The 21231-nt window shown below is 42.5% G+C and overlaps 2 protein-coding genes across 2 annotated transcripts; one reads left to right on the top strand and one right to left on the bottom strand.

Annotated features, from left to right (window-relative positions):
• Positions 1–60: 60 nt before the first annotated feature.
• Positions 61–5704, top strand: LOC126393242 (serine protease 23-like). Its single transcript, XM_050049243.1, has 2 exons — positions 61–334; positions 1048–5704. Exons 1-2 carry the CDS (start codon positions 309–311, stop codon positions 2243–2245), a joined length of 1224 nt encoding a protein of 407 aa, XP_049905200.1. The 5' UTR covers positions 61–308; the 3' UTR covers positions 2246–5704.
• On the bottom strand, positions 5493–20645 carry tmem39a (transmembrane protein 39A). Its single transcript, XM_050049217.1, has 9 exons — positions 20361–20645; positions 13853–14066; positions 12879–13101; positions 11391–11474; positions 11118–11272; positions 10027–10384; positions 9660–9847; positions 9440–9560; positions 5493–7265 (listed from the first exon to the last, which is right to left on the bottom strand). Exons 2-9 carry the CDS (start codon positions 13963–13965, stop codon positions 7026–7028), a joined length of 1482 nt encoding a protein of 493 aa, XP_049905174.1. The 5' UTR covers positions 13966–14066; positions 20361–20645; the 3' UTR covers positions 5493–7025.
• Between the last annotated feature and the right edge of the window lie 586 nt (positions 20646–21231).

Here is a 21231-nt window from a genome sequence, read left to right as displayed (position 1 = left end):
CGTATCGGGGTCGGATATCTCACTCTGTATCCTCGCCTGCAGATGTGACACTGTGAGCGCACACAGACAGGAGAGCGCCTCCTGCAGCAGCGCACAATGATCCAACTCCTCCGCTCTCCACCCGGCTGCTGCTTTCGGAAAACTCCAGACTGTCAAGGATTAAATAAAGTCGTCAGTTCCTGAGGGAAGCGCCGAGAAGCCTCCTTTTTTTTGTTTTGCAACAGCAGCAGTGTTTACCAGTTAAACTCCCATCGCGGGCTCCGCTTGCCTCCGTGTTCAACCACCGGCTCACCTGCAGAGGACAAACCATGCGCTCCCGGGCTGCGCTCCCCCGGTAAGTCTCCTCTGTGTCCGGTTCATCTGCGCGTGTGTCTGGGAGATCTAGAGGAGTCAGAGGACTCTGTAGACAGGGGGGGACGTGTAAACTAATAAATAAAAATCTAATGTTAACTGCTCTGCCAGATGAACACTTCTCATAAATTGATCCCCCCTAAAATAAAGAATCTAAATATGGCTTTCACTTAATTACTCTGTTATGAGTAGATGCAGCTATGCCATGCTATAGTTTCCATTAACATCTCTGCACCATTTCTCTAATAACAACACTCCCCTGTCACATAACTGTCTCTATCACCTTTAACCCATTTACAAAAAAAATAGCGTCTTTATTCAGTGCAAAACAAAATGTTATTCATCCACTTTTGCAGGCTTAAGGCCAATCCCTCAGGCCACCCTAGGAATTTTCCATCAGAGCCTAGTAAGGCCTAATCTTTGCCCTGTCTGTCATATTTGCAGCATTAAAAACAGTGGAAGTTCACAGCTGCCAAATTCCAGGGCAGATGAAAAAAAAATTCCTCAAGCTGAAATGCTCCTCCTCAGCTCCCATGGTTGTGATTATAAATCTATGATGCTTGTTTTAGGAATGAGAATGTTTTGTCATGCAGAGGGCCTCAGACATCCGGTCACATTTAACAGCATCACTGTGCAGAAATGTCTGACAGTGAACTGGAAAGAGTTGATCTAATATGTGCTCCTGTCCATCCACAGGTTTACCTCCCTCCTATTTCTCCTCTTCCTTTCCCCTGTTTTTTCCTCCTCCTCCTCCTCCTCCTCCTCCCGTCCCCAGTGGGTTGTGCAGCGTGTCCCTGTGGTCCTCCCACAGCAGACGGAGGCTCGATCACCCCCTCACTTCCTTTCTCTGGCCCGCTTGGACGTCAGCTCCCCCTGTGACCCAGAATGCCACAAGAGGGCCCCTCGCCCGAGCTACTGGGACCTGCGGCGTCTTCTTGCTTATGAGACACTCCATTCTGACGGTCAACTCACTGAGACCGCTGTTGGGATCTATGGCTATGACCCCACCTCTAACACCAGTCCAGCCTATTCCTCGGGGTCATCTGGGAAGGCTGAGCGGTCACATGTCAGGAGGAAGCGACAGATCTTCGGCCACGATGGGCGTTTTAGCATCGCTGGGCAGAACTTTCTGCTTAAATATCCATTCTCGGTGGCTGTCAAGCTGTCCACTGGGTGCTCTGGTACACTGGTGGGGGACCGTCATGTTCTCACAGCTGCTCACTGCGTTCATGATGGTAAAAACTATGTGAAAGGAGCCCAGAAGCTCCGGGTTGGGTTTCTAAAAACCAAGCAACGAGACGCACAGGCTGCTTCCTTTTACCCTCCTTCAAACTTCACCAACCATGTTGAAGGTGGCTACGCTCCTTACGCCCCACCAACCAACGACAGAATGAAGTTCCAGTGGATCAGAGCCAAACGCACCCACGTGCCCAAAGGATGGATTAAAGGAAACGCCAATGACATCGGGATGGACTACGACTACGCTTTGCTTGAACTCAAGAAACCCCACAAACGCCGCCACATGAAGTTAGGAGTCAGCCCCCCGGCTCAGAGGCTGCCCGGTCGACGAGTTCACTTCTCGGGATTTGATAACGACCGTCCTGGCAAGCTAGTGTATCGGTTCTGTCGGGCCGGTGAGGAGACGTCAGACCTGCTGTACCAGCACTGTGATGCTCAGCCTGGTGCCAGCGGGTCAGGAGTCTACGCCCGGATGTGGGATGGGCGGCGCCGGCGCTGGGAGCGGAAGGTGATAGGCGTGTTTTCTGGGCATCAGTGGGTGGAGAAACAAGGGGCGTCTCAGGAATTTAACGTAGCAGTGAGAATCACGCCTCTCAAATACGCTCAGATCTGCTACTGGATAAAAGGAAACTTTGTGGACTGCCGAGAGGGGTGAGCGGTGTAGCTACGAAACAACGGGCCTGCTACATCCTCATGCATCATACTGGAATATCTGGGGCCGCAAGAATCCATGCTTTCAACCCCACTATTTGTAGCACTGATTTAACAACAATGTAAACATTTTTATAAACTTTTGTTTTTTTTTGTTGACCCTGCTTTAATGCTGCGTTCAAATGGAATCAGGCAGATGGTAGACAACACCTTCTGGACGGCACAGGATAAACAAACAAACAGTCTGACAGACCAGCAGGACAGTATGTTGCCATAGTGATGTCGTAGTGTAATTTTTCTACCACTGTCCAGTAACTGTCCAGATCAGCTGTGTTTTCGCCTTGTATGAAGGAGCTTCGTAACATCAGGTTGACAAGTCGGACATGGAAGATGGCAATAAGTTAAAATATTTTAATTTTGACAAGCAATGCCATCTACCATTACTGTTTCCATTATTTTCCACTGGTGTTTAATCAAAATTTTTTCCTCCATCAATATGTGCTTCACCCCTGTTAATGCGTAGCGCCCCCCTCAGTGGTTAGTGGTTAGTGGTCAGGGCAAACATCCACTTTGCCATTTACCATCTCCCTGATTCCATGTGAACGCAGCATAAGCAGCAAATGTCAATGATGTAAATACAGACCTGATCCAGTAATGACACTAAATTATGTAAACAGGGCGTGTTCTGTACTTAGTTTTGCATCTTTACTCACATCTCTAAAAACATGAAAAAGTTAGCTACATTCATGCTAAACATCTACGTCATGTGGTTTTGCAAAACAGAAGCAGGAACACGAACTGATGTATGACAACAACGGGCCCTCAGATGACAAGGAGCAGGACTGGGAAAAACCATTTCCGTTTATGTATTGTAGCCTTTTTATTGTGCTAATACTAAAGATTGCACTGTTGAAACTCTTGAAGAAGTTTTTCTACTGAAAATGATTATTTTTGTGGATGAATGTACAAGTCAGCAACCAAAGGTGCCAACAGTTTGTGTCCAGACTATCATGTATCTCCTCTCAGTGGACACAGCAGTTATCTACAAGCAACTGTACTCTGTCAGCTGAAATAACTGTTCAACATGTTCTTCTGATGACTCTTCCCAAGGCTGCAGATGATGTTATATGAAGCACATTTTGTTGAGTGTTGTACTTTAATGCTTAGCTCCCTCTTGTGGCAAAGATAAAACATTGCAGGTGTCCAACATTGTGCAGACTTGGCAAATTTAATGAAATATATGCTTTGAAATAAGCAACTGTGTCACATATTTCTTCATGCAACACATCCTTCACAAGACACAATCTTTGTTTAAACACCATTTGTTTTATTTTGGATGTCAAAAGGCATTTTCAGAAATGCTGTGGGGAAACTGAACAGTGTAAAAAGCCGAAATGTGAGGACCAGCTCCAATGACTTCTCCAGCAGCGACACATTCAACAACAGGTTCAACCAGGACTCTGAAACTGCATCCTGGGATATGTATGGCACGTAGAAAACAAATTCTGCGACTCAATTTGACAACTTTTATGAAGACTTAGATGGACATCAAGAGAATAAGTTTTACTTAAAACCTGTCTCCAAATTTCATGTAGGCTAGAGAGGGATCAAGTACACTTCAGGGCAATGTGGTTGAGAGGATATAGAACATAAAATCTTTCCGAATCTCATTCCTCTCCTTCAACTTAAATCTTACAGGTTTCACCAAAACAAAGGCAGCATTCAGAACGTGTCACTTGAGCAAGGGCTTAACATTCAAGTAAGAACTGACAGAAGCAGGATTTAAAGCAAACTTAAACATGTCTTCTTTCTGTTACTGAGAAACGTTGGAGGTGACATTAAAGTATACCCATTAAACAAATACAAATATCAGCTATGGTGCTACCAACTTAAAAAAAATCATGCCAATTCAAGTCAACAGCAACATTCAGTTGAAAAATTAGCTACATTCAAGTGGAAAACAACCACAAACAAAGCAGAAGCACCATGGGGAGCTGAGTTAAGGGTCAAGTTTGCAGACAAAGCAGAACAATGGCCTTTGTGTGAAACCAAAACTACTTTTTCTGAGGCACAAAGCAGCACCAGCGATCCACATGTGAGCACACTGGCTCGTCTCGAAAGTAGTTTCCTCCGCCTCATTGACAGTCAACCTGAAACTGAGGCGGGTAATGTGAAATTCACAACCGCACAGGAAAAACGGATCCTTAGATTTTGAACCTCTTGATAAAAAGGCTTTTTCTATTGATGTTTATCAGGGCTGGGTATCTGTGCTCGATACCTTTAGGGCGTTGACCAAAAAAACCCAGTACCAAGTAGTCAAACGAAAGCTGCGTTCAAAGCTTTTAGTACCCAGATATAGAAGAAAAAAGACTGTTTGTATGGTTGTGCTTGCAGCCAATTACCTCAAGCATTCTTGGCCCACCACAGCAGCTACAACCCATACAGTCTGCGCAGGGGTGAAGTCAAGCACCTTGTATTTGACGGAGTTTGCAGGTCAACCTACCGAGATGCCACCTAAACATTTAAAGTATGGCTTTACTATATATCTGTGGCATCTGGTGGCTTTTTACTCAACTGAAAGCTTCCATTCACATGATGACGAACTATTGGTATCAGTATCACTTGTAGGGTACTGGCATTGTAGTATTTATGGGATACCCAGCCCTACAGTCTATTGGAATCATGAACAGTCAATCCAACCTTGATGCTCATCTTTAATACTGCCCGAAGTTAAGCACCAACTACAGGCTGGTGCCGGTGAAGGAGAGGCGGCTACTAATGAGGAACCCACTTCAGAGTAAGAAGATGTTTAGCAGGCGTGTATTAACAGAAAGGCAACGACATGCAAGGCAACCTGTTTGTAACACCATTCTGGTAACTGAAAATACATGAACTGGTAATGAGGTGATGCATTCAGTCCTCCAGCCTTTTGAGTTTGCATTCATCACCAATCAAAACATCCCCTGCTGTCAAATCCACATGAGTGTCATGACAATGACCTACGTGCAGTGGGAGATGCGTCAGCTCCTGGGCCATACCGACAGATATCTTTTTTTATTAGCCACATTCGTTCTGTTATCTACATCCAATCCGCAAAGAGATGGACCTGATATGGTGTGGTCCTCAATACCGTTATGGTTTAAGCTCTCAGGCACCAAAGTTGAATAAAATAAACATTGACTGGATCACCTTTAGGAATACAAATGGGTCATATGCTATATCATAGCAAGAAGTATTTCAGCATGTCAGAGTGTGGTCAGACATCAGTAAGTTGACTTTAATCATCACCTGGTTACAGCAGCAGCCCTTCAAACTCTACATGTTTAAAGTAACAACAGCCAGGGCAGGCAGGGCTGTATGACGAGATAATATGAGCCTGGGGCAGGCTGTTTCTTTTATAAACATTTCGTGGTGTGCTTTGAGTTTAAAGATCCCAATAGTATCTCAGTGCCCTCTCATTTGCTGCCACCCTGGTGTGAGTTTGTAAAGACTGGTGCTGCAACCGCCCTCCAAACAGCCAATGACGTGAAACAAGCAGATAGTAAAAACACAGTAACAAAAGTGAATGAGGAAGAATACAGCATTCTCTGCAGAGGCAGTGGATAAGAGCGTACCTAAGGAGTTTTTCCTACAGACTGATCTCAAGTCAGTTTGTAGGAAAGTTTCATTCCACTTGGTGGTAAAAATCCACACTGAGGCTCCGCTTAAAGCAAAAGTTTGACAGTTTGATGGGAAAATCTAGACCGTTCTCTTATCTGCCCATTATATATGAAGCTGGGTTAGCTTAGCTTAGCACAGACTGGAAACAGAAGTCAACAGCTAGCCTGGCTCTGACCAACTGTTACAAACGAATAAACATGTCACCAAACAGGGGGACCATTTCTTTACCAGGCACAGAAACTTACTGCAGTCTCTGTGGATGCCTGGCAACTGCCCAGAGCCAAAAATAATCCAACATGTAACCCCCTGTTTAACAGTAAACTGAAATTTTTACACTTTGATTTTTATTCTAATTAAACAAATGTGGCATTACGTGTTAATTCGGGAGTTTTAGAGGTACTAGATTTTGATATCACTGGACAGAGCAAAGCTATTTCCTCTTTCCCAGTCTTTATGCTAACGTTAAGCTAACTGTCTGCATGCTGCGGCCTGATATTTGATGGACAGATTCAGCTGACTCCCCAAAAAGTCGAACTTCCGCTTTAAAAAAAATCACAGTTGAAAACATGCTGAACATAGTTTAGGGCAGTGACTGTGTTTGTACCCTGCTACTCAAAAAGAGCTGCATTAGTTTTACTGATTCTTGATTTTCGCTTTAAGGGCCTCTGGGTTGAAGCGGAACGGTCCAATCAGCATCTCAGGCACAACTCCTTCCACTGCTCTGAATCGCACGTCTGGTTTAACCGACTGCCAGAGGCCAACTCCGCTCTGTGATTGGCCACCTGCACTTAAAATATCTTTGGTGAAAGTCACCTCCTGGCATTCCCTGACTTCCTTGTCGCCTAGCAACAACATAACACAACATGCTAATGTCGTCAGCGTGGTAATGCCCGGCGTAACTCGAAATAGTATACAAAATAAAAATATTCTTTTAAATAGGTATATATAAACATTGCATTAAAAATAGAACCGTATCAAAACACCATTATGAGTTCACAGTCTGTCCCTTAGCCTCCAAGCGTGAACGCTCTGATCAACCTCTCCGGTCCTCCACTTTACCAGACCTCCACCCGGCTCGCCTCCACGTCCAGAGTTCATAGGTGAAGTCTCGCTGTGCCGAGCCTTTACTGCGACTTGAGCCCCAGACTGTTGGAGGACAGGGGGTAGGAGTAGGCTTTGCCAAGCACAATGCGGTCTCGCAGCAGTTTAAAAAGGACATAGTAGTTGCAGAAGAGAATAAGGCCCAGAGACAAAGTGTGGTTCCAGCGCTCGGAGCGCAGCAGAGAGTATAACTGGTACAAAACCACGCTGGACTCGATCCAGATCAGCAGGTTCAGGATCCGCAATGGCTTGTGGAACAGGAACTGGAAGACCAACAGACAGGAAGAGAAGATTAGAGAATAAATGACTGTGTATAGAGGGCAAAAGATAGAAATATGTAATGCGCAGGGACACACTGTACACTTGCAAACCATTATATAATACAGAGTTAGACAGGCAGACCAGACCTGTAACTTGTCTGTGTGAAACAGACTGTTTTGGAAGAGCAGACAGACGGGCAGAGCTTCAAAATTACTCTAATCAGAGTCACTGATGCACAGATGGTTGTTGTGTAAATTAAAAAGAAACTTTAATACTAGTCTAGAAATATATATATCATCTTAATGACAACTGAGTCTGTGGCAAACTGCCCTGCCACATCAGATCTGTCCCCTCTGCTGAGTCGTTCAAAGCACAGCTCGAGGCCCACCTTTATTCTTTGGCTTTTGAATGTACTTGAATTGCCAACAATAATTAGCCTCTCAAAATAACTGTTTACTTGTCTTTGCACTGATGATAGTCAAGGACTGAAACATTTGCTGCTGTTTTTATTCACTTTTTTTTTTATTATTATTATTATTATTTCCACTTTGAGCACTTTTGTCCTAAATAAATTGACATTTTTTTTAATTGATCTCAGCCTGTGAACCTTTTTGTGGCTGTCCAGCCCAGTTGCATTAGTGTGCGGGATTGGTTGACAGCACCCATAAGACTTTGTTTTTGCACTTCCCATCAATTTTATTTTGGTTTCTCCTTGGTATATTCATGGCTTTGTTGTCTGCTCTGTTGACCTGTTTTTTTTGGCGAATATATAGTGAAGCACTTCGGTTAAATGTGCTATAGAAATAAATTTGACTTGACTTCAGGAACACCACGAGATGCAGCTAAAAGCCCCAGTATGCAGACCTTGTTTTAAGATTTTCTTTACCAAAAAAATTATCTTTGTGGCATTTTAAGCCAAGTATAGACACAAGAAAGATGAAAGATGACAGGAAACATGAGACAGAGAGGGACAGAGAATTAGAGACAGAGAGAGAGGAGATAACTGGACTCAAATTGTCTGCATGGTGTCATTATATTCACATTCATATTCAGTTTACATTTCTGCTGACGTTAGCAGGAGTGATCTTTATTCCAGGTGAGGTGGTGCATTTTACATTTTCATAGGTTGCAGGGAGCCAGTTCTACAGCTGTGTAGTTTGTTGTATTATACTGTAACGGTGTCCTTAATCAACTCCTTGTTGAGCCTTATTCAGCCAATCACTGTGAATTTTGCACCACTTTGCATTTTTTTCCAGATCCCTGAAAATTTACAGCAAATTTGACGATTAAAAAAAAAAAAAATCTAATTTCATTCAATCTAATAGAGCTGTGCGCAGCAGATTAGTTATGAGACTACTGCTGGCTTCGTCACACACACAGTGACAGGGCTATTAAATAGCATCATACTGCTAATGTTACCTAACACAGTGGTTCCCAACTGGGGTGTCCTGGTCCAAAAGTGGGTCCCAGGTCCATTCTGAATGGACCGCATGTGACGTGCATAAAATACACTTTATTTCGAAGTGCAGTGAATTTCCAGCGCAGAGCTTTTACTTTTAAGTGCTGTTTCCTACTGTAGAGTGAGTGACTAACAGACAGCTACATGACAAGAGACAGAAAACCAGCCCAATGACATGGCCAAACGCAAGTATGACGCTGAATACATTGAACTATATGGACCTTGAACAAACAACCATGGAGAAATCTGGACCCTGTGGCTGAAGCAGTTGAGAAACACTGACCTAACGGTTACTGATGTGGTTTATGACAGAGTTCTGCCTGTTGGTGTGAGTTTGTTGGGACCATTGAATGGCCTTTATCAGACGTTAGACACTGCTAACCAGGCAGAGAGTGCAAGAGGAGACCAGCTCATGGAGATCTACATTCATAAATAGATTATAATTCTGTGTGAATCACTGAACGCTCATAATAATAACAGGCTCTTTCTGTCATTTTTACTTGCCCCTGCCATTTCACAAAAATGCCTACCAACATAGCAACGTGCATCACAATTTTTTCAGAGAAGCTGCTATAACATCACTTTAGGCCGCCACAATCCCAAAAAGAGCCTGCAAAATCCTGGAGGAACTGCTTATAATTTCATCCACTCTCATCTCAGTGTCTCAATTTACAGGTCACATCAACTGTTACTATGATATAAAGGACATATACTCACATAAAACCTTGCATGGGAAACATCAGAGGGCAGAGCGACATTATAGGGTCCAACTGCCTTATACAGAGAACGACTGTGTCGTACCAACACCCCCTGAGGCCAAATGGTACTTTCTGACCACCTGCAAAATACAATAACACCACAGTTACACACAAACCCCTAACAGAGTCATATTTAAACCTGTGTGTGTGTACTGATGTGTGCACAAAGCACCACTCACACATGCTGAGGTGCGTTGCTGTACGAGCCGTGCTCCAGTTTTTGCCAGCGGCCCAGGTGAGCTGCCGAGCGATGAAGCAGGTCACAGTAGCTGGGGGGCAGCAGCTGACTCATCAGCATGACAAACGCATTGATCCACACCATAATCAGGTGTTCACATGACCAGCGCATGTCATAGTACTGGGTGCTCTGTTGGAGTAAAGTGAAAGGAGAGGTTAATTTACCTTAAAATAAACACGAAACCAGGCAACGAGAAGGGAAATAAAGTGATGGAAGAGATGGAGGCATGAAAACTGAGTGGAAAAAACATGAATAAATAAAAAAAAATAAATAAATAAAAAAATGCAAATTAAATGACAGATACCAACCTTAACGAAGCAGAGCGGCAGGAAGGCCACGTAGTAAGCACTGAACAGCGAGTTGAACAGCACTTCTTTTATGCGCCGGTTGAAGTCACTCTTCAGCTCCTCCACCTCTGTTCGAATCAACTCCGGTGTGTGTGAGTGTGTGTGTGGTGGGCAGGTGTGCGTGGGCATGTGCGGAGGGCTGGAAAACTGCTCTCTGAGGTTCTCTCGCAATAGGAAGAGGAAGTCACGTGGCCGAAAGAACGGGGTCTCTGCGAGGTCGGTCTGCTGGTGGTCGGCGGGGTAATCGCAGTCGGCTGGTGCCGTTTGGCTTTTCCCTCCCTCCTGATGGAAACAGCAAAGCGGGACGTACACGCCAAATCTGACATGGAAGGAGGGCGGTGAGCGAGCGAGGACAAAAGAGCAGAGCAGAAAGTTTTAGTTTCAAATGATGGCAGAATGAAGAGGAAGATGTCTGATGTGAAAACATCATGCATATTTAAAATGAGACACATTAAGGAAAGGGTGTGTCAGCTTCCACTTCCATTAGCATTAACACCCACATAAAACAAAAACAGCAACATGCTCACTATAACAGCAACTCTGCATTACTGAGAATGACCTCAACTATTTGTTTGGGAAAAAAAGGTAAAGATGTGTGGTGGCCTGAAGGTAAAAACCTCATTAGTTTTCCATGACATTTTTGCACCACAACAACGACGTCTCATTTTGCGTTTGAAGCAATGTTTTACATCGATTCATTTCTTGACCCTTTTCTTGCATACACAGAATCAAAACAAAAAAAATCACATTAAAAGTTTTTAGGAGGCTTTCACATCAGGGACCCGAGCCTGGATCAGAGTACACTTAACCCCAAAATCCAGTTCATTTGATCAGTGTGAACACTGTGTACCTTACCCAAGGACGGAACCTGATTTGTACTCGAGTATGGTTCATGAGTACTCTGGTACAGTACACATCAGGTGTGAACAACGGTCATTGCATCCCCAAGTGAGACCGATCAGAACAGATAGAAAAAAGGTATAAACACTGTCAACGTGCACATGCACATCCTGCCCTTTGGAGAGTGGGGGTCGGGGGCATCAGAGACTTACGGGTATCCCAGGAAGAGGAGGTTGAGCACAGAGTGGTTCTTGCAGAGGTTGACCAGCGTCCAGCAGAGCACCCAGCCGCACATGGTCAGCAGGCTGAGCCGAGCTGCGATCAGAACCACGTAACGGAGCAGAGATCCGCCGCTGCTCTGAGACACCTGGACGAGACAGAATCGCTCACAGTTACCAGATGGACATCAGTGGAGACTGATTCCTACGGGGGCTCTGTGTACTAAAATGTGTTTGCTCATTGCATGTACAGGTCTGAGTGTTTACCTCCGAAACTATCGTCCAAACAAGCCTCCTGGCCAACATGACTGTGATGAAGATCGCCAGGTGGTAGTCCATTAGATGAAAGTTCTGTTGAGAAAGAGAAGATAAAGACGCTATCGTTAGTTTTCCATGGAGACATTTTTAACTGTACATGTCAAGTTAGACCTGAACCTAGCCAATAAAAAAAATCAGGATCGGCTAAACTGAGCTATATAGAGCTGGATTTGATCTTTTGTTTTACCTCAGCGGTCACTCGGGTGTTTTTACTCGTGAAGCTTTTCATGCACAGCACTGCAACGAGTCCAGCCGTCATCATCTCTCTAACTCTCTGCTGTCTGTCTGTCTCTCCACACCGTGTGTGTGTGTGTAAGAGCGAGGGCTGAGCCACACCATAAACGACAGCATAGTGCAGTATGAGACTGTTTACTTATGTTATTTACCTAAATTATGAGCGCTTGTTTCATTTCAGCTCAGTGTGACAGTCTCTTGTGTTTTGCTTCTAATCTGTGGTGCATGGTGATTCACCACAGACACTCACTACGCAACTGCAAACGCAACAAAAGCTCCGCAAGTAAATGGGCAACAAGTATAATTTATTCATGTAATCTGCACAAAAGACGTACAGACGATGAAATTGAAAAACTAAATGTAATTCAGTTCATTCAGGTAACTGAGGCAAAGGCTGCATCAAAGCAACAAACGCTGGCAAATACTCTCTTTAAGGGACGGAGAGGTTTGTTATTTTATATTTTATTGTTTTGTTAAAAAAAGATTTAAAAAAAAATAAGGATCTGATCGGGACTCCGTCTCAGCAAATACTCAACACTGAATGACTCAGACCGGGATTGGGGACAAAGACACTCGATTGGGACATCCCTAGTTCCTCAATTATGGTGTTGCATAATGGCCAGAAAAGTGTTTGTAATGTTTCTGCAGAACATTATGATGTCACAGTGAAGTCGACCTTTGACCTATTGGATATAAAAGGTCATCACAACCAATTTATCCTTTTTTTGTCAAAAGTAGCAGATTATTCTTAAGTCATGGCCAAAAACATGTTTTGTGAGGTCACAGTGACCTTTGACCTCTACCAACTAAAATCTTATCATTTCATCCTTGAGTCCAAGTGGGCGTTTGTGCCAAATTTAAATATATTCCTGTGACATCGTGTATTCAAATAGTATGGACGGACAGACAAACACAAACGCCTCTGCCCAAGGCTGGTGGCCGCCAGTGTGGAGGCATAGAAAGAAAAAATTGCTTATACTGGAATTTTTATAATCCAGTTTCATTTCTTAATATTTTAAATACTAATCAATTCACATTTTTAAAACATTACTGTTTTAGATATCAAAGGTTCAGTGTGGGAATCAAGTTTGTTTTTTCCACTTTTACACTTAGACAGAAAAAAAAAGTTATGATTTCAATTTGCCAGAAACATCAGAGCTGATGGTGTGATGGTGTGTGTTTGGTGTGTGTGTGAGTTCTTACAAGAGAGGTAGAGGCAGCAGGATGACTGTACGGATACCACCACACTGTCCTGTAGATGTTTATGTACTGGACAAACAAGGCCACCAGCAAATAGAGAAAGAGCAGGAACTCAAACAACAGGCTGCTGTCCAACGGCAACTCGGGGATTCTCGAGTGGCGGACCGGCTCCGGGGTGATGAGGGCCGAGAGAGGGGGCGCAGACAGACCCACCGAGTTACTGCTCCTGAGAGAAGACACAGAAAACATAAATAGAAAAACTGTGGTGCAGAATGTTTGCGTCACATCTCACCTACTCCATCTACCTACTTCGCGAATGTTGCCTGTAACGGCCAATCCCCACTGAGAGCCTTTTAGAAGTGTCACTCGCGCGTCTTACGTAACACATATGCTCACATTTTACTTAATGTTTCAGTGCATATTAACTTTGTGCGCTGACCATCTTGCGGACATTCCCCACATTTTTTAACCTTCAATTCTATTTTTGTCGCATTTAGTAAAGCGTAATCGGCATAGACAGCTGTTTAATCACACAAATATCCCGCTGTATATATGTTTAAAATTTATTGAGTGTACCTACACTGATTGATCAGTCTGTCCGTGAGCTTGCCTGTTTCACAACAGGCCGATTCCCCTCACTCGCTATGGTGGGCGGGAAAATAAAATTAATGAATTGATAGATTTCTTCCCATGGAGTCGACATGAAAATTATTTTGGTTCAATATATTTCTGGAGTCAATCAGAAGGTGAAGGCAGGTTAGCGCTGTTCACTTTCTTGGAGCTGCTGACAGACAGCTGAGACATTTACGGAAGACGGAGTCAGTGTGGTTTGGATAACAGGAAGCTTACACGCCACTCACGTCGTGCTAACGTCTCGCCTCCAATGGGGATTCCCAGTAAGAGCACAAGAAGTACCAACAAGGCTCGGGATGAATCTTTTTTCAAATAACGGTGATAAATACATCGTGTGCGCTCACCTGTTTCTGAGGCCTGTACCATTGCCGAGGTTGCCTCCAACCAGAGTCTGCAGGGACGGCAGAGCAGAGCGACTTAGCTGCTGTCTGCTGGGCCCCCTGCGACCTCCTGGCATGGTCGCCAGTTACGGTGGCAACCGCGGACGCCGCCCACCAACCAACAGCCGCCGGGACTCCTCCCCTTCTCCTCAATGAGCCACCATGTACAGCCAGGCCACTGCGGAGAGAAACAAACCAGACGAGATCGAGTCAGAATGAGGAAAGTAAACAGAAAAAAAAAATACAAGTGTGGTCAAGAGTTTTAAAAAAGTAAAAACCAACAAACCTGAGGCGTAAACATCACTACTGCTCCCTGGAGTCAAATCAAGTATAGTTAGACTATAGCTCTGTCCCAGGGTGTTTGCTTTACCTTACACATAAGTGATAAGTGATAAGTAAACAGTAGTGAAGTTAATCAGGGGAGGATTATTAGAGACCGGCGCAGATGCTCCAGTTTTTCAATAAGCTGAATTTTTTTACCATCTCCATCAAGTTTATTTGCCAGTTAACGTTATTACAAATTGGATGTTGTCATTAGCAGTCTGAGAGGGGAAATTAGTCATGACTGTCAACAATCATCTTTAAAAACATATGTTTGACTGTTCTATACAAGGAGTGTGATTCACTGTAGTTTTTTAAAGACTTGTAATGTCCCTGCTACATACAACAACACTAACATACTGGGTGTCAGGTAAAGGATCTGCCTGAAACACCAAATACATTCTATCATCACTGTTGTTAATGAGTAAATAAGAGCCAAAAAAAGATGTCAATGATGCCAAACCATCAGCCTGTTTGGCACTGCTTTGATCAGCCTCTATCGAAACCTACTTTAGGTGAAAGAAGTGACATGTCATCGTGACATAAACTATGTCAGTGGCACACTTCAACCCTCACAAACCTGCCAAGGTTTTCCCCAGGAAGTTATTCAGCGGAGGCAGTGAGCCGCTCATATCCTGACACATTTTGTTTTATGATAAGTTTACTTTAAAGATGAGATCCTGAAAACACACATGCACTAATTAAATACATGGCATCTGCTGCGTGAAATAGCCTCTGCTCTTTTCTAAGATTCTTTTTTTGGGCATTTTTGCTTTTAATGAACAGTTGACAGTGAGATGGCGGACAGGAAAAAGGGGGAGCACGAGAAAGTAGGGTATGACATGCAAGACGGGCAACATTGTGGTTATGTGGCACGCAGTGTAACCATTAAACTACAAAGGCACTCCGAATTGTCAGAAAGTTTTATTTCTTTATTTCAATGCTTTAAAAGTGGATTACTTTGTGACTTTAGCAGAGGCTGTCAATATTTTAACACACAGGTGCCTACAGGTACCAGACACTTATATTTAATAATTTTAAGACATTTTCAAGATCATTTTAAACCAAATTTAAGAATGATTTTTGGGCAAATCATCTTTATCTTATCTAAGCATTGCAAGAGCTAAGTAGTACATGTGTGGTTCAGTGCGGAGATGGGTTTTATGTAGGAATATAGAAGGTTTAGAGATTTGTAACATCAGAAATGTGGACTTTCAAGCAGAAAAGCTTGACTTAGTTTGATAAAAAGAAAGTAAAAGATGGGCAAATGAGATTAAATTAAATGTTTGTTGCGTATAATACCTTGGAAATTCAAATTTAAGACTATTTAAGGAGTTTTAAGACCTAATATTAAATAGCAATTACAAATACTTGATGGTTTTCTTGGCCATCAGTGACAGTAAACTGAATTTATTTGGGTTTTGAACTGTTGATTGCATAAAACAAGCTCTGCTGACATGGTTTTAATGAGGTTTGATGTTTAAAGGTCATTTTTAGGGTTTGCTTTGTTGTGCTGTTTAACTGTTCTGCATTACTCTGACAGGTGTTTTTGACATTTAGCCTTTCATTGTTACAAATGGGGTGGACAAAATAATAGACACACCTCTCAGTATAAGTAATACAGCCTCTAAAGTTCAATCAACCCCTCTCTTAAACAGTATAAACATGAACTAAACATTGTAACATTCATGACAGTACGGTTCGCTGCAGGACTGGTGAAGTCGTCTGCATTAGTTTAACTAGGTTTACTTAATAAACTGACTCAGAGCACATTGGTATTCCCCCCGCAGGTTTCATTTCATCGAAACAGCTCCACTTTTCACCACTGCTACCAGATCAGAAAAGCCATCCCAAAGTCTTTCTGGTGGCAACACAGAGCCGTCACTACCCCAAGTATCAGAACTGTCTATATGCAGCCTGTCTGCTTTAAACTAATGTTGGGTAACTATCTCCTGGAGGTGTTTGCAGAGTCAGTGACAAAGTCTGTGCTTGTGTCTACATGAAATGACTGATGAGGAGTAGTTATTCGATTGCTATCATTTCTTTTGAGGCATTTACATCAGTGCTAGAGCTGTCAGTAGACACTTTATACAAAATAATTTCACTGTGCTCACTGCAACTGTCAAATACTGAAATGGACACCCTGCCAGCCAAAACACTACCTGAAGAAGACACCTGAACCTCGTCTTAGCTTCCAGCTACAGGTACAGATGTATCACTGCTTGTATAATTCATAAATGCTGCTAATAATAGACTTTTTCACAGCCCACATTTTAACTCATAGCAGGTGTAACCAATGACAATAACATTAATGATGCTCGTCTCAACCGAGGTATGCCTGTGAGTCAGCATGCACAATACTGTTGACACGCCAAACTGGAATGCAGCCATTAATTATGTTGTTATATTGATTAAACCTGAACGTCTCCTGCTACGACATGTCAAACCAGCTGTTCAGACAGAGACCATTGAGTTCTTGTTTTGGCTCTGTTCACAACACAAGCAAATTTGACGTAAATCTGATTTTTGCTCTTGTGTAACACAGATCTGATTTTTTTTGTGGTCCTACATCCGATACATATCCAGTCACTGGTCATGCGACCCCTGTGAGAACGTGTGTTTTACTTATACATTCACGTTTTTTCCACGTCATACTTCCCTGCACAAGATCAGGTCACTCCACATTCAGTGTCAGAGCAGCCTGTTGAAACTACAGAGGGTCGCCGCAGCCGTAGGGCTGCCACAGTTGCAAGCCAACGGAGCCCAACTGCCACACAATCACCAAAATTTTAAGTCCTGCCGTGACAGCGTTGTCACAGACAGAGATACTGCAATGTAGCCCTGAACATCCTAAGGTTGTGGAGGAACAGTTCCTCTGTGAGACCCTCTACATCGCTGTGCCACCACTCCTGACTCCTCTTCTGGCCGCACCCACACCTCTAGTTACCTAGTGGACTGAAATCCCTTTTGTATGACAGCCTGTCATCCTGAAAACAAACGCTTATAGCTCCAGAAATACCTTACACATTCTCCAAAACAGGCGCACATGGATAATTATTACACTGAAACACGTCATGGGACCTTCGTACTATGCCAAAGGCTTAACCCACCGTACTCTGCCCCTGTTACCCTGATGTTCTTACCTCAACCGTTTCCAATCTCATAGTGGAGAGGTCCGATGATGTCATTCTGCATAATAATTAGCCATGTGCTCCTATTTGGGAGAGTGTCATGGAGAAATGGCCCTTCGGACCAATGGGCAGTCACCTCCCACCTGATGAAGCTTGCCTTAATGCCTGTTTCATAAGTAAGACACTGTTGTTGCTGTTCCACCCTGCATGTGTGTGACGTTATTGGTTACATGTAAGGCATTTCAGGGAAGATATGACGGATATGGGACGCTTCAAACATGGATGTGATCTGGGGAAATGATCAGAACTGAACATCAAGCCCTGTATTATTAACGTAGCCTTTGTGTCACTCTCAAAGCATTTTCATTTCTCATAAACATGTAAAATCAAATACTCCGGATGTGGAAGGTTATGAATAATTTATTGAAAAGATCAAGTGCTTTGTGATTTTTCTTCTTCTCTCAGCACTTTTACGGTCATCTGTTGTTTACAAGGTCAATGTAGGTTAATTTATTTGTTTGTTATTGGCAAATTGATTTAATTGCACAGTGACATGTTTTAAAGCTCCAATCTTAGAGAACGACGGCTGTAACTAAAGGATATTATCATCATCAATTAATCTGCTGACTTTTTTCTTGTTCGTCAATGAACTTATCTCTAAAATGTTTAGAAATAGTTCAAATGTCCATTATAGCCCAACATGACTTGTTTAAATTACTTGTTTTATCTGAGCAAACGTCTAAAACATACGGAAATATTCAGTTTACTTTAATATGTGACAAAGAAAAGCAAACAATTCTCACACCCTCAACAAAAATTTAGATTTTCTAGCAGATGACTTACTGATTAATCTAAAAGAGCGCAAATACATCAGAAATGTATTTTGGATATATGGTCGCTCTCCAGACTTTTAATCTTTGGCTACAAAAGTGAAATCAAGTGCTCAATTGACATAAAAATAATTGGAAATGATCTTGGTTAACGATACATTTGGCAAAAATGACCAACAATTTCTAGTTCATGCTTCATAGATCTGAGTATATGCATGTGTTCATTATCTTATTTGTCATTAAACCGGATTTTTTTGGCTTTTGGACGTCTGTTTTGCCAAAACAGACAATTCAAAGATGTCACCTGGACTGGAAATTATGACTGACATTTAACAGAGAAAATAACAAATCAATTTCCAGAAAATAAATGTCAGATTGATCTATAATGAAACTATTTACAAAGTAAATTAATGGATTTCAATCGGACACAGTGTAGCTGTAACTAAACTCCATTTACATAGTGTATAATTTATCTTATCATCACTGCTCAGTGGGTTTTTAAAAAAAAAAGAAGGTAGTAACGCCCCACTTCATCAGCCAGTGATAGGCTCCTAAAAGGAAACACAAACCAGAGCCAGATAACATCCAACCTCTGTGTGTGTCAACATTTCCTTTACACTGATACGAACCATGATGGAGATGATAGTGCGGCACGCTCTGGGGCCGGTGTATGACTCCGACATTAAACAATATTAAAGCTGAATCTTCAACAGGAAACAGCCATTGACACACAGACACACGTGCTCACAAGGGACCAGAAATTACAGTTGAGAGTCAAAAGTGAAAACAGGAACTGTGAACTAGAGAAATTGACTCGAGTGGAGGGATTGCAGGGACGGTGTTTTGCCATTTTGTGGAAGTGCAACACGTTTCTAGTTTTCCCCTAGACACAAGTCCTTTAAATAAAGAGCTGAAAAGGAGTAGCGGACGTACATTTACTCGCTTACTGTGCTTATGTGCATATGTGCAAATTCAAGGTACTTTTACTTGAGTATTTCCATTTTATGCTACTCTATTCTTCTACTCCACTACATATCAGAGGTAAACCCCATACTTCTGACTGCACTACAATCATCGGACAGCTTTAGTTACTTTCCAGATTACTATTTCTCCTCCCCTTCCTGTCAAGTGAAAACCATGTAGCTCCAGGTGTGCTGGTGTCGAACGTTTGCGAGAAACTGTGTTGAGAAAACTCTGCCACTTCTTCAGCTTGGGTTGCAGCAATACTGGGTACTTTTGCTCGTGCTTTCCTCGACTGCCTGTCAAGACTTTTTACACATATGTCCATTAATAAAAAGGTTGTGCATTTCAATTATAAACCAACAACACCCTCTGTTTTCAATCCTTTAAGAGTCGTGGGAACTATTAATATAAATTGTGCAATACAGTTATATTATCTGAGACAGTTATTATATTATGTAAATCTCAAACTGCTGGAAACCTGTCTTTGGCTAAATACACTCTTTAGAGAAATGCATAATCACAAAGCTGACACCATTTTTACAGATGAGTGGTTCTCACAGGACAACAATGCCACAAACATGTCATGATCTTACAGAATATGATGCATTGCTGGAGATTAAACTATCCAACACTACATAAAGGAGTTAAATTATGAAGGATCTTATACATCTACAGTAGTTAGATGAATCCTTAAACGTCATATATAATAGTGAAACACTGACAGGAAGCATTTTTGCACAATGAGTACTTTTACTTTTGATACTGTACTTTTACTGAAGTAGAGGTTTTGATTGCAGAACTTGCAGGGAGTTTTTTACAGTGTGGTAGTTTACTTAACGTTAAAGTGTGTGACTACTTGATCCACCGTTTTTTAAAAAGCGACGAAGAAGAGAGAGAAGTGTTTTTAAAAATTAATAAGATGTTGAGTTGAAGTGTTTACAGTGTTGGCTTGTCTTTGGAGCACACTTTGTTAGGAAGGTTTTTTTGTGTGTGCAGAGACTTGCTAAGACATGCACTGAAGCTGCCTGTCTGAACCATGACACCAGGCAGCAACAGCAGCGTTGTCATTTTGTACACGGCGGAAACTTGTGAGCACACTTTGACAAAGACATTAAGATACATATACGGAGATGTTAGCTTGTAGCTAGCGGCTAGCCTGGAGATTTAAAGCTAAGATAGTTCTTTAAAAAAAAAAAAAACACAACAACCAGCAGCTCCGTTACTCACACGACACACGGGGGGGTGAAGTGAGCGAGGATGCATCAGTCAGTTGTGTGGCTACGAGTCCAGACAGCACCGAGCATTTCTCCGCCGTCCAGCTTCAATATCCGCGGCTGCACTGCTGTGGCGACGAGCTACGACGGCACCGGCGATGCTGGGGGGTCGCTTCCTCCCCGGGTGGACACATAAAAACGGCTTGAAAAGTTAGCCCCCGGGCTTCAGGAGCAACAGTGTAAATGCGTTGCACAGACACCGACGTGGCAAACCCGCACCTCCTCTCCGTGCGACGTCATCAGAGCGCGACTCAAACAGAACTCTACTGCACAGTCGCAGTTGGACCAAACAAACGGCTGGTCTGGAGTCAGCACTGTTGTCATGCTCTCAACTTTTATTCATACTTTTACTATTTATTAATCACATTTATTAATGTTTTTTTTAACTACCAGGCTTCTAATTAACCAAATTACCGACGTAAATCTTCTTTTTTACCAAAGTACTGCAGCATTAGAAGCTTTAAATTACACATAATTTTACTCCCATCAGAACAAAACATACGTTTGTCAATTTATTAATTTTATTTATTAGATAAAGAAAATAAATATGAAATGTTTTATGGATGTCACTCAGTACTTTAAGAGGTACATTGGCATTAATAAAAATTAAGTTGATTATATTAGACTGCTTTAGTTGTAGGTAGGTGTACCTAATAAACTGGCAACTGATGTGTTCACTGCAGTGTACACATAATTTACTCCATTTTCCACTCATATTAGGAACAACTCATTATACACAAAGTTGCCATTTTATTAGGTAGGCCTTCATCTACCTAAACCTGATGTAGTCCTATATAATTAAATATTAAATAAATGTTACTTTT

This window comes from Epinephelus moara, chromosome 1, assembly GCF_006386435.1.
Source record: "Epinephelus moara isolate mb chromosome 1, YSFRI_EMoa_1.0, whole genome shotgun sequence".
Classification (NCBI taxonomy): domain Eukaryota; kingdom Metazoa; phylum Chordata; class Actinopteri; order Perciformes; family Serranidae; genus Epinephelus; species Epinephelus moara.
This window is presented reverse-complemented; position numbering and strand designations above follow the sequence as displayed.

Coding starts and splice junctions, on each gene's coding strand:
- LOC126393242 (XM_050049243.1), top strand. CDS start 309: ATGCGCTCCCGGGCTGCGCTCCCCCG. Junction 335..1,047: donor TCCCGGGCTGCGCTCCCCCG/GTAAGTCTCCTC, acceptor GTCCATCCACAG/GTTTACCTCCCTCCTATTTC.
- tmem39a (XM_050049217.1), bottom strand. CDS start 13,965: ATGCCAGGAGGTCGCAGGGGGCCCAGCAGACAGCAGCTAAGTCGCTCT. Junction 13,102..13,852: donor GGTACAGGCCTCAGAAACAG/GTGAGCGCACAC, acceptor GTCTTCTCTCAG/GAGCAGTAACTCGGTGGGTC. Junction 7,266..9,439: donor TTTCCCATGCAAGGTTTTAT/GTGAGTATATGT, acceptor TTGGTCTTCCAG/TTCCTGTTCCACAAGCCATT.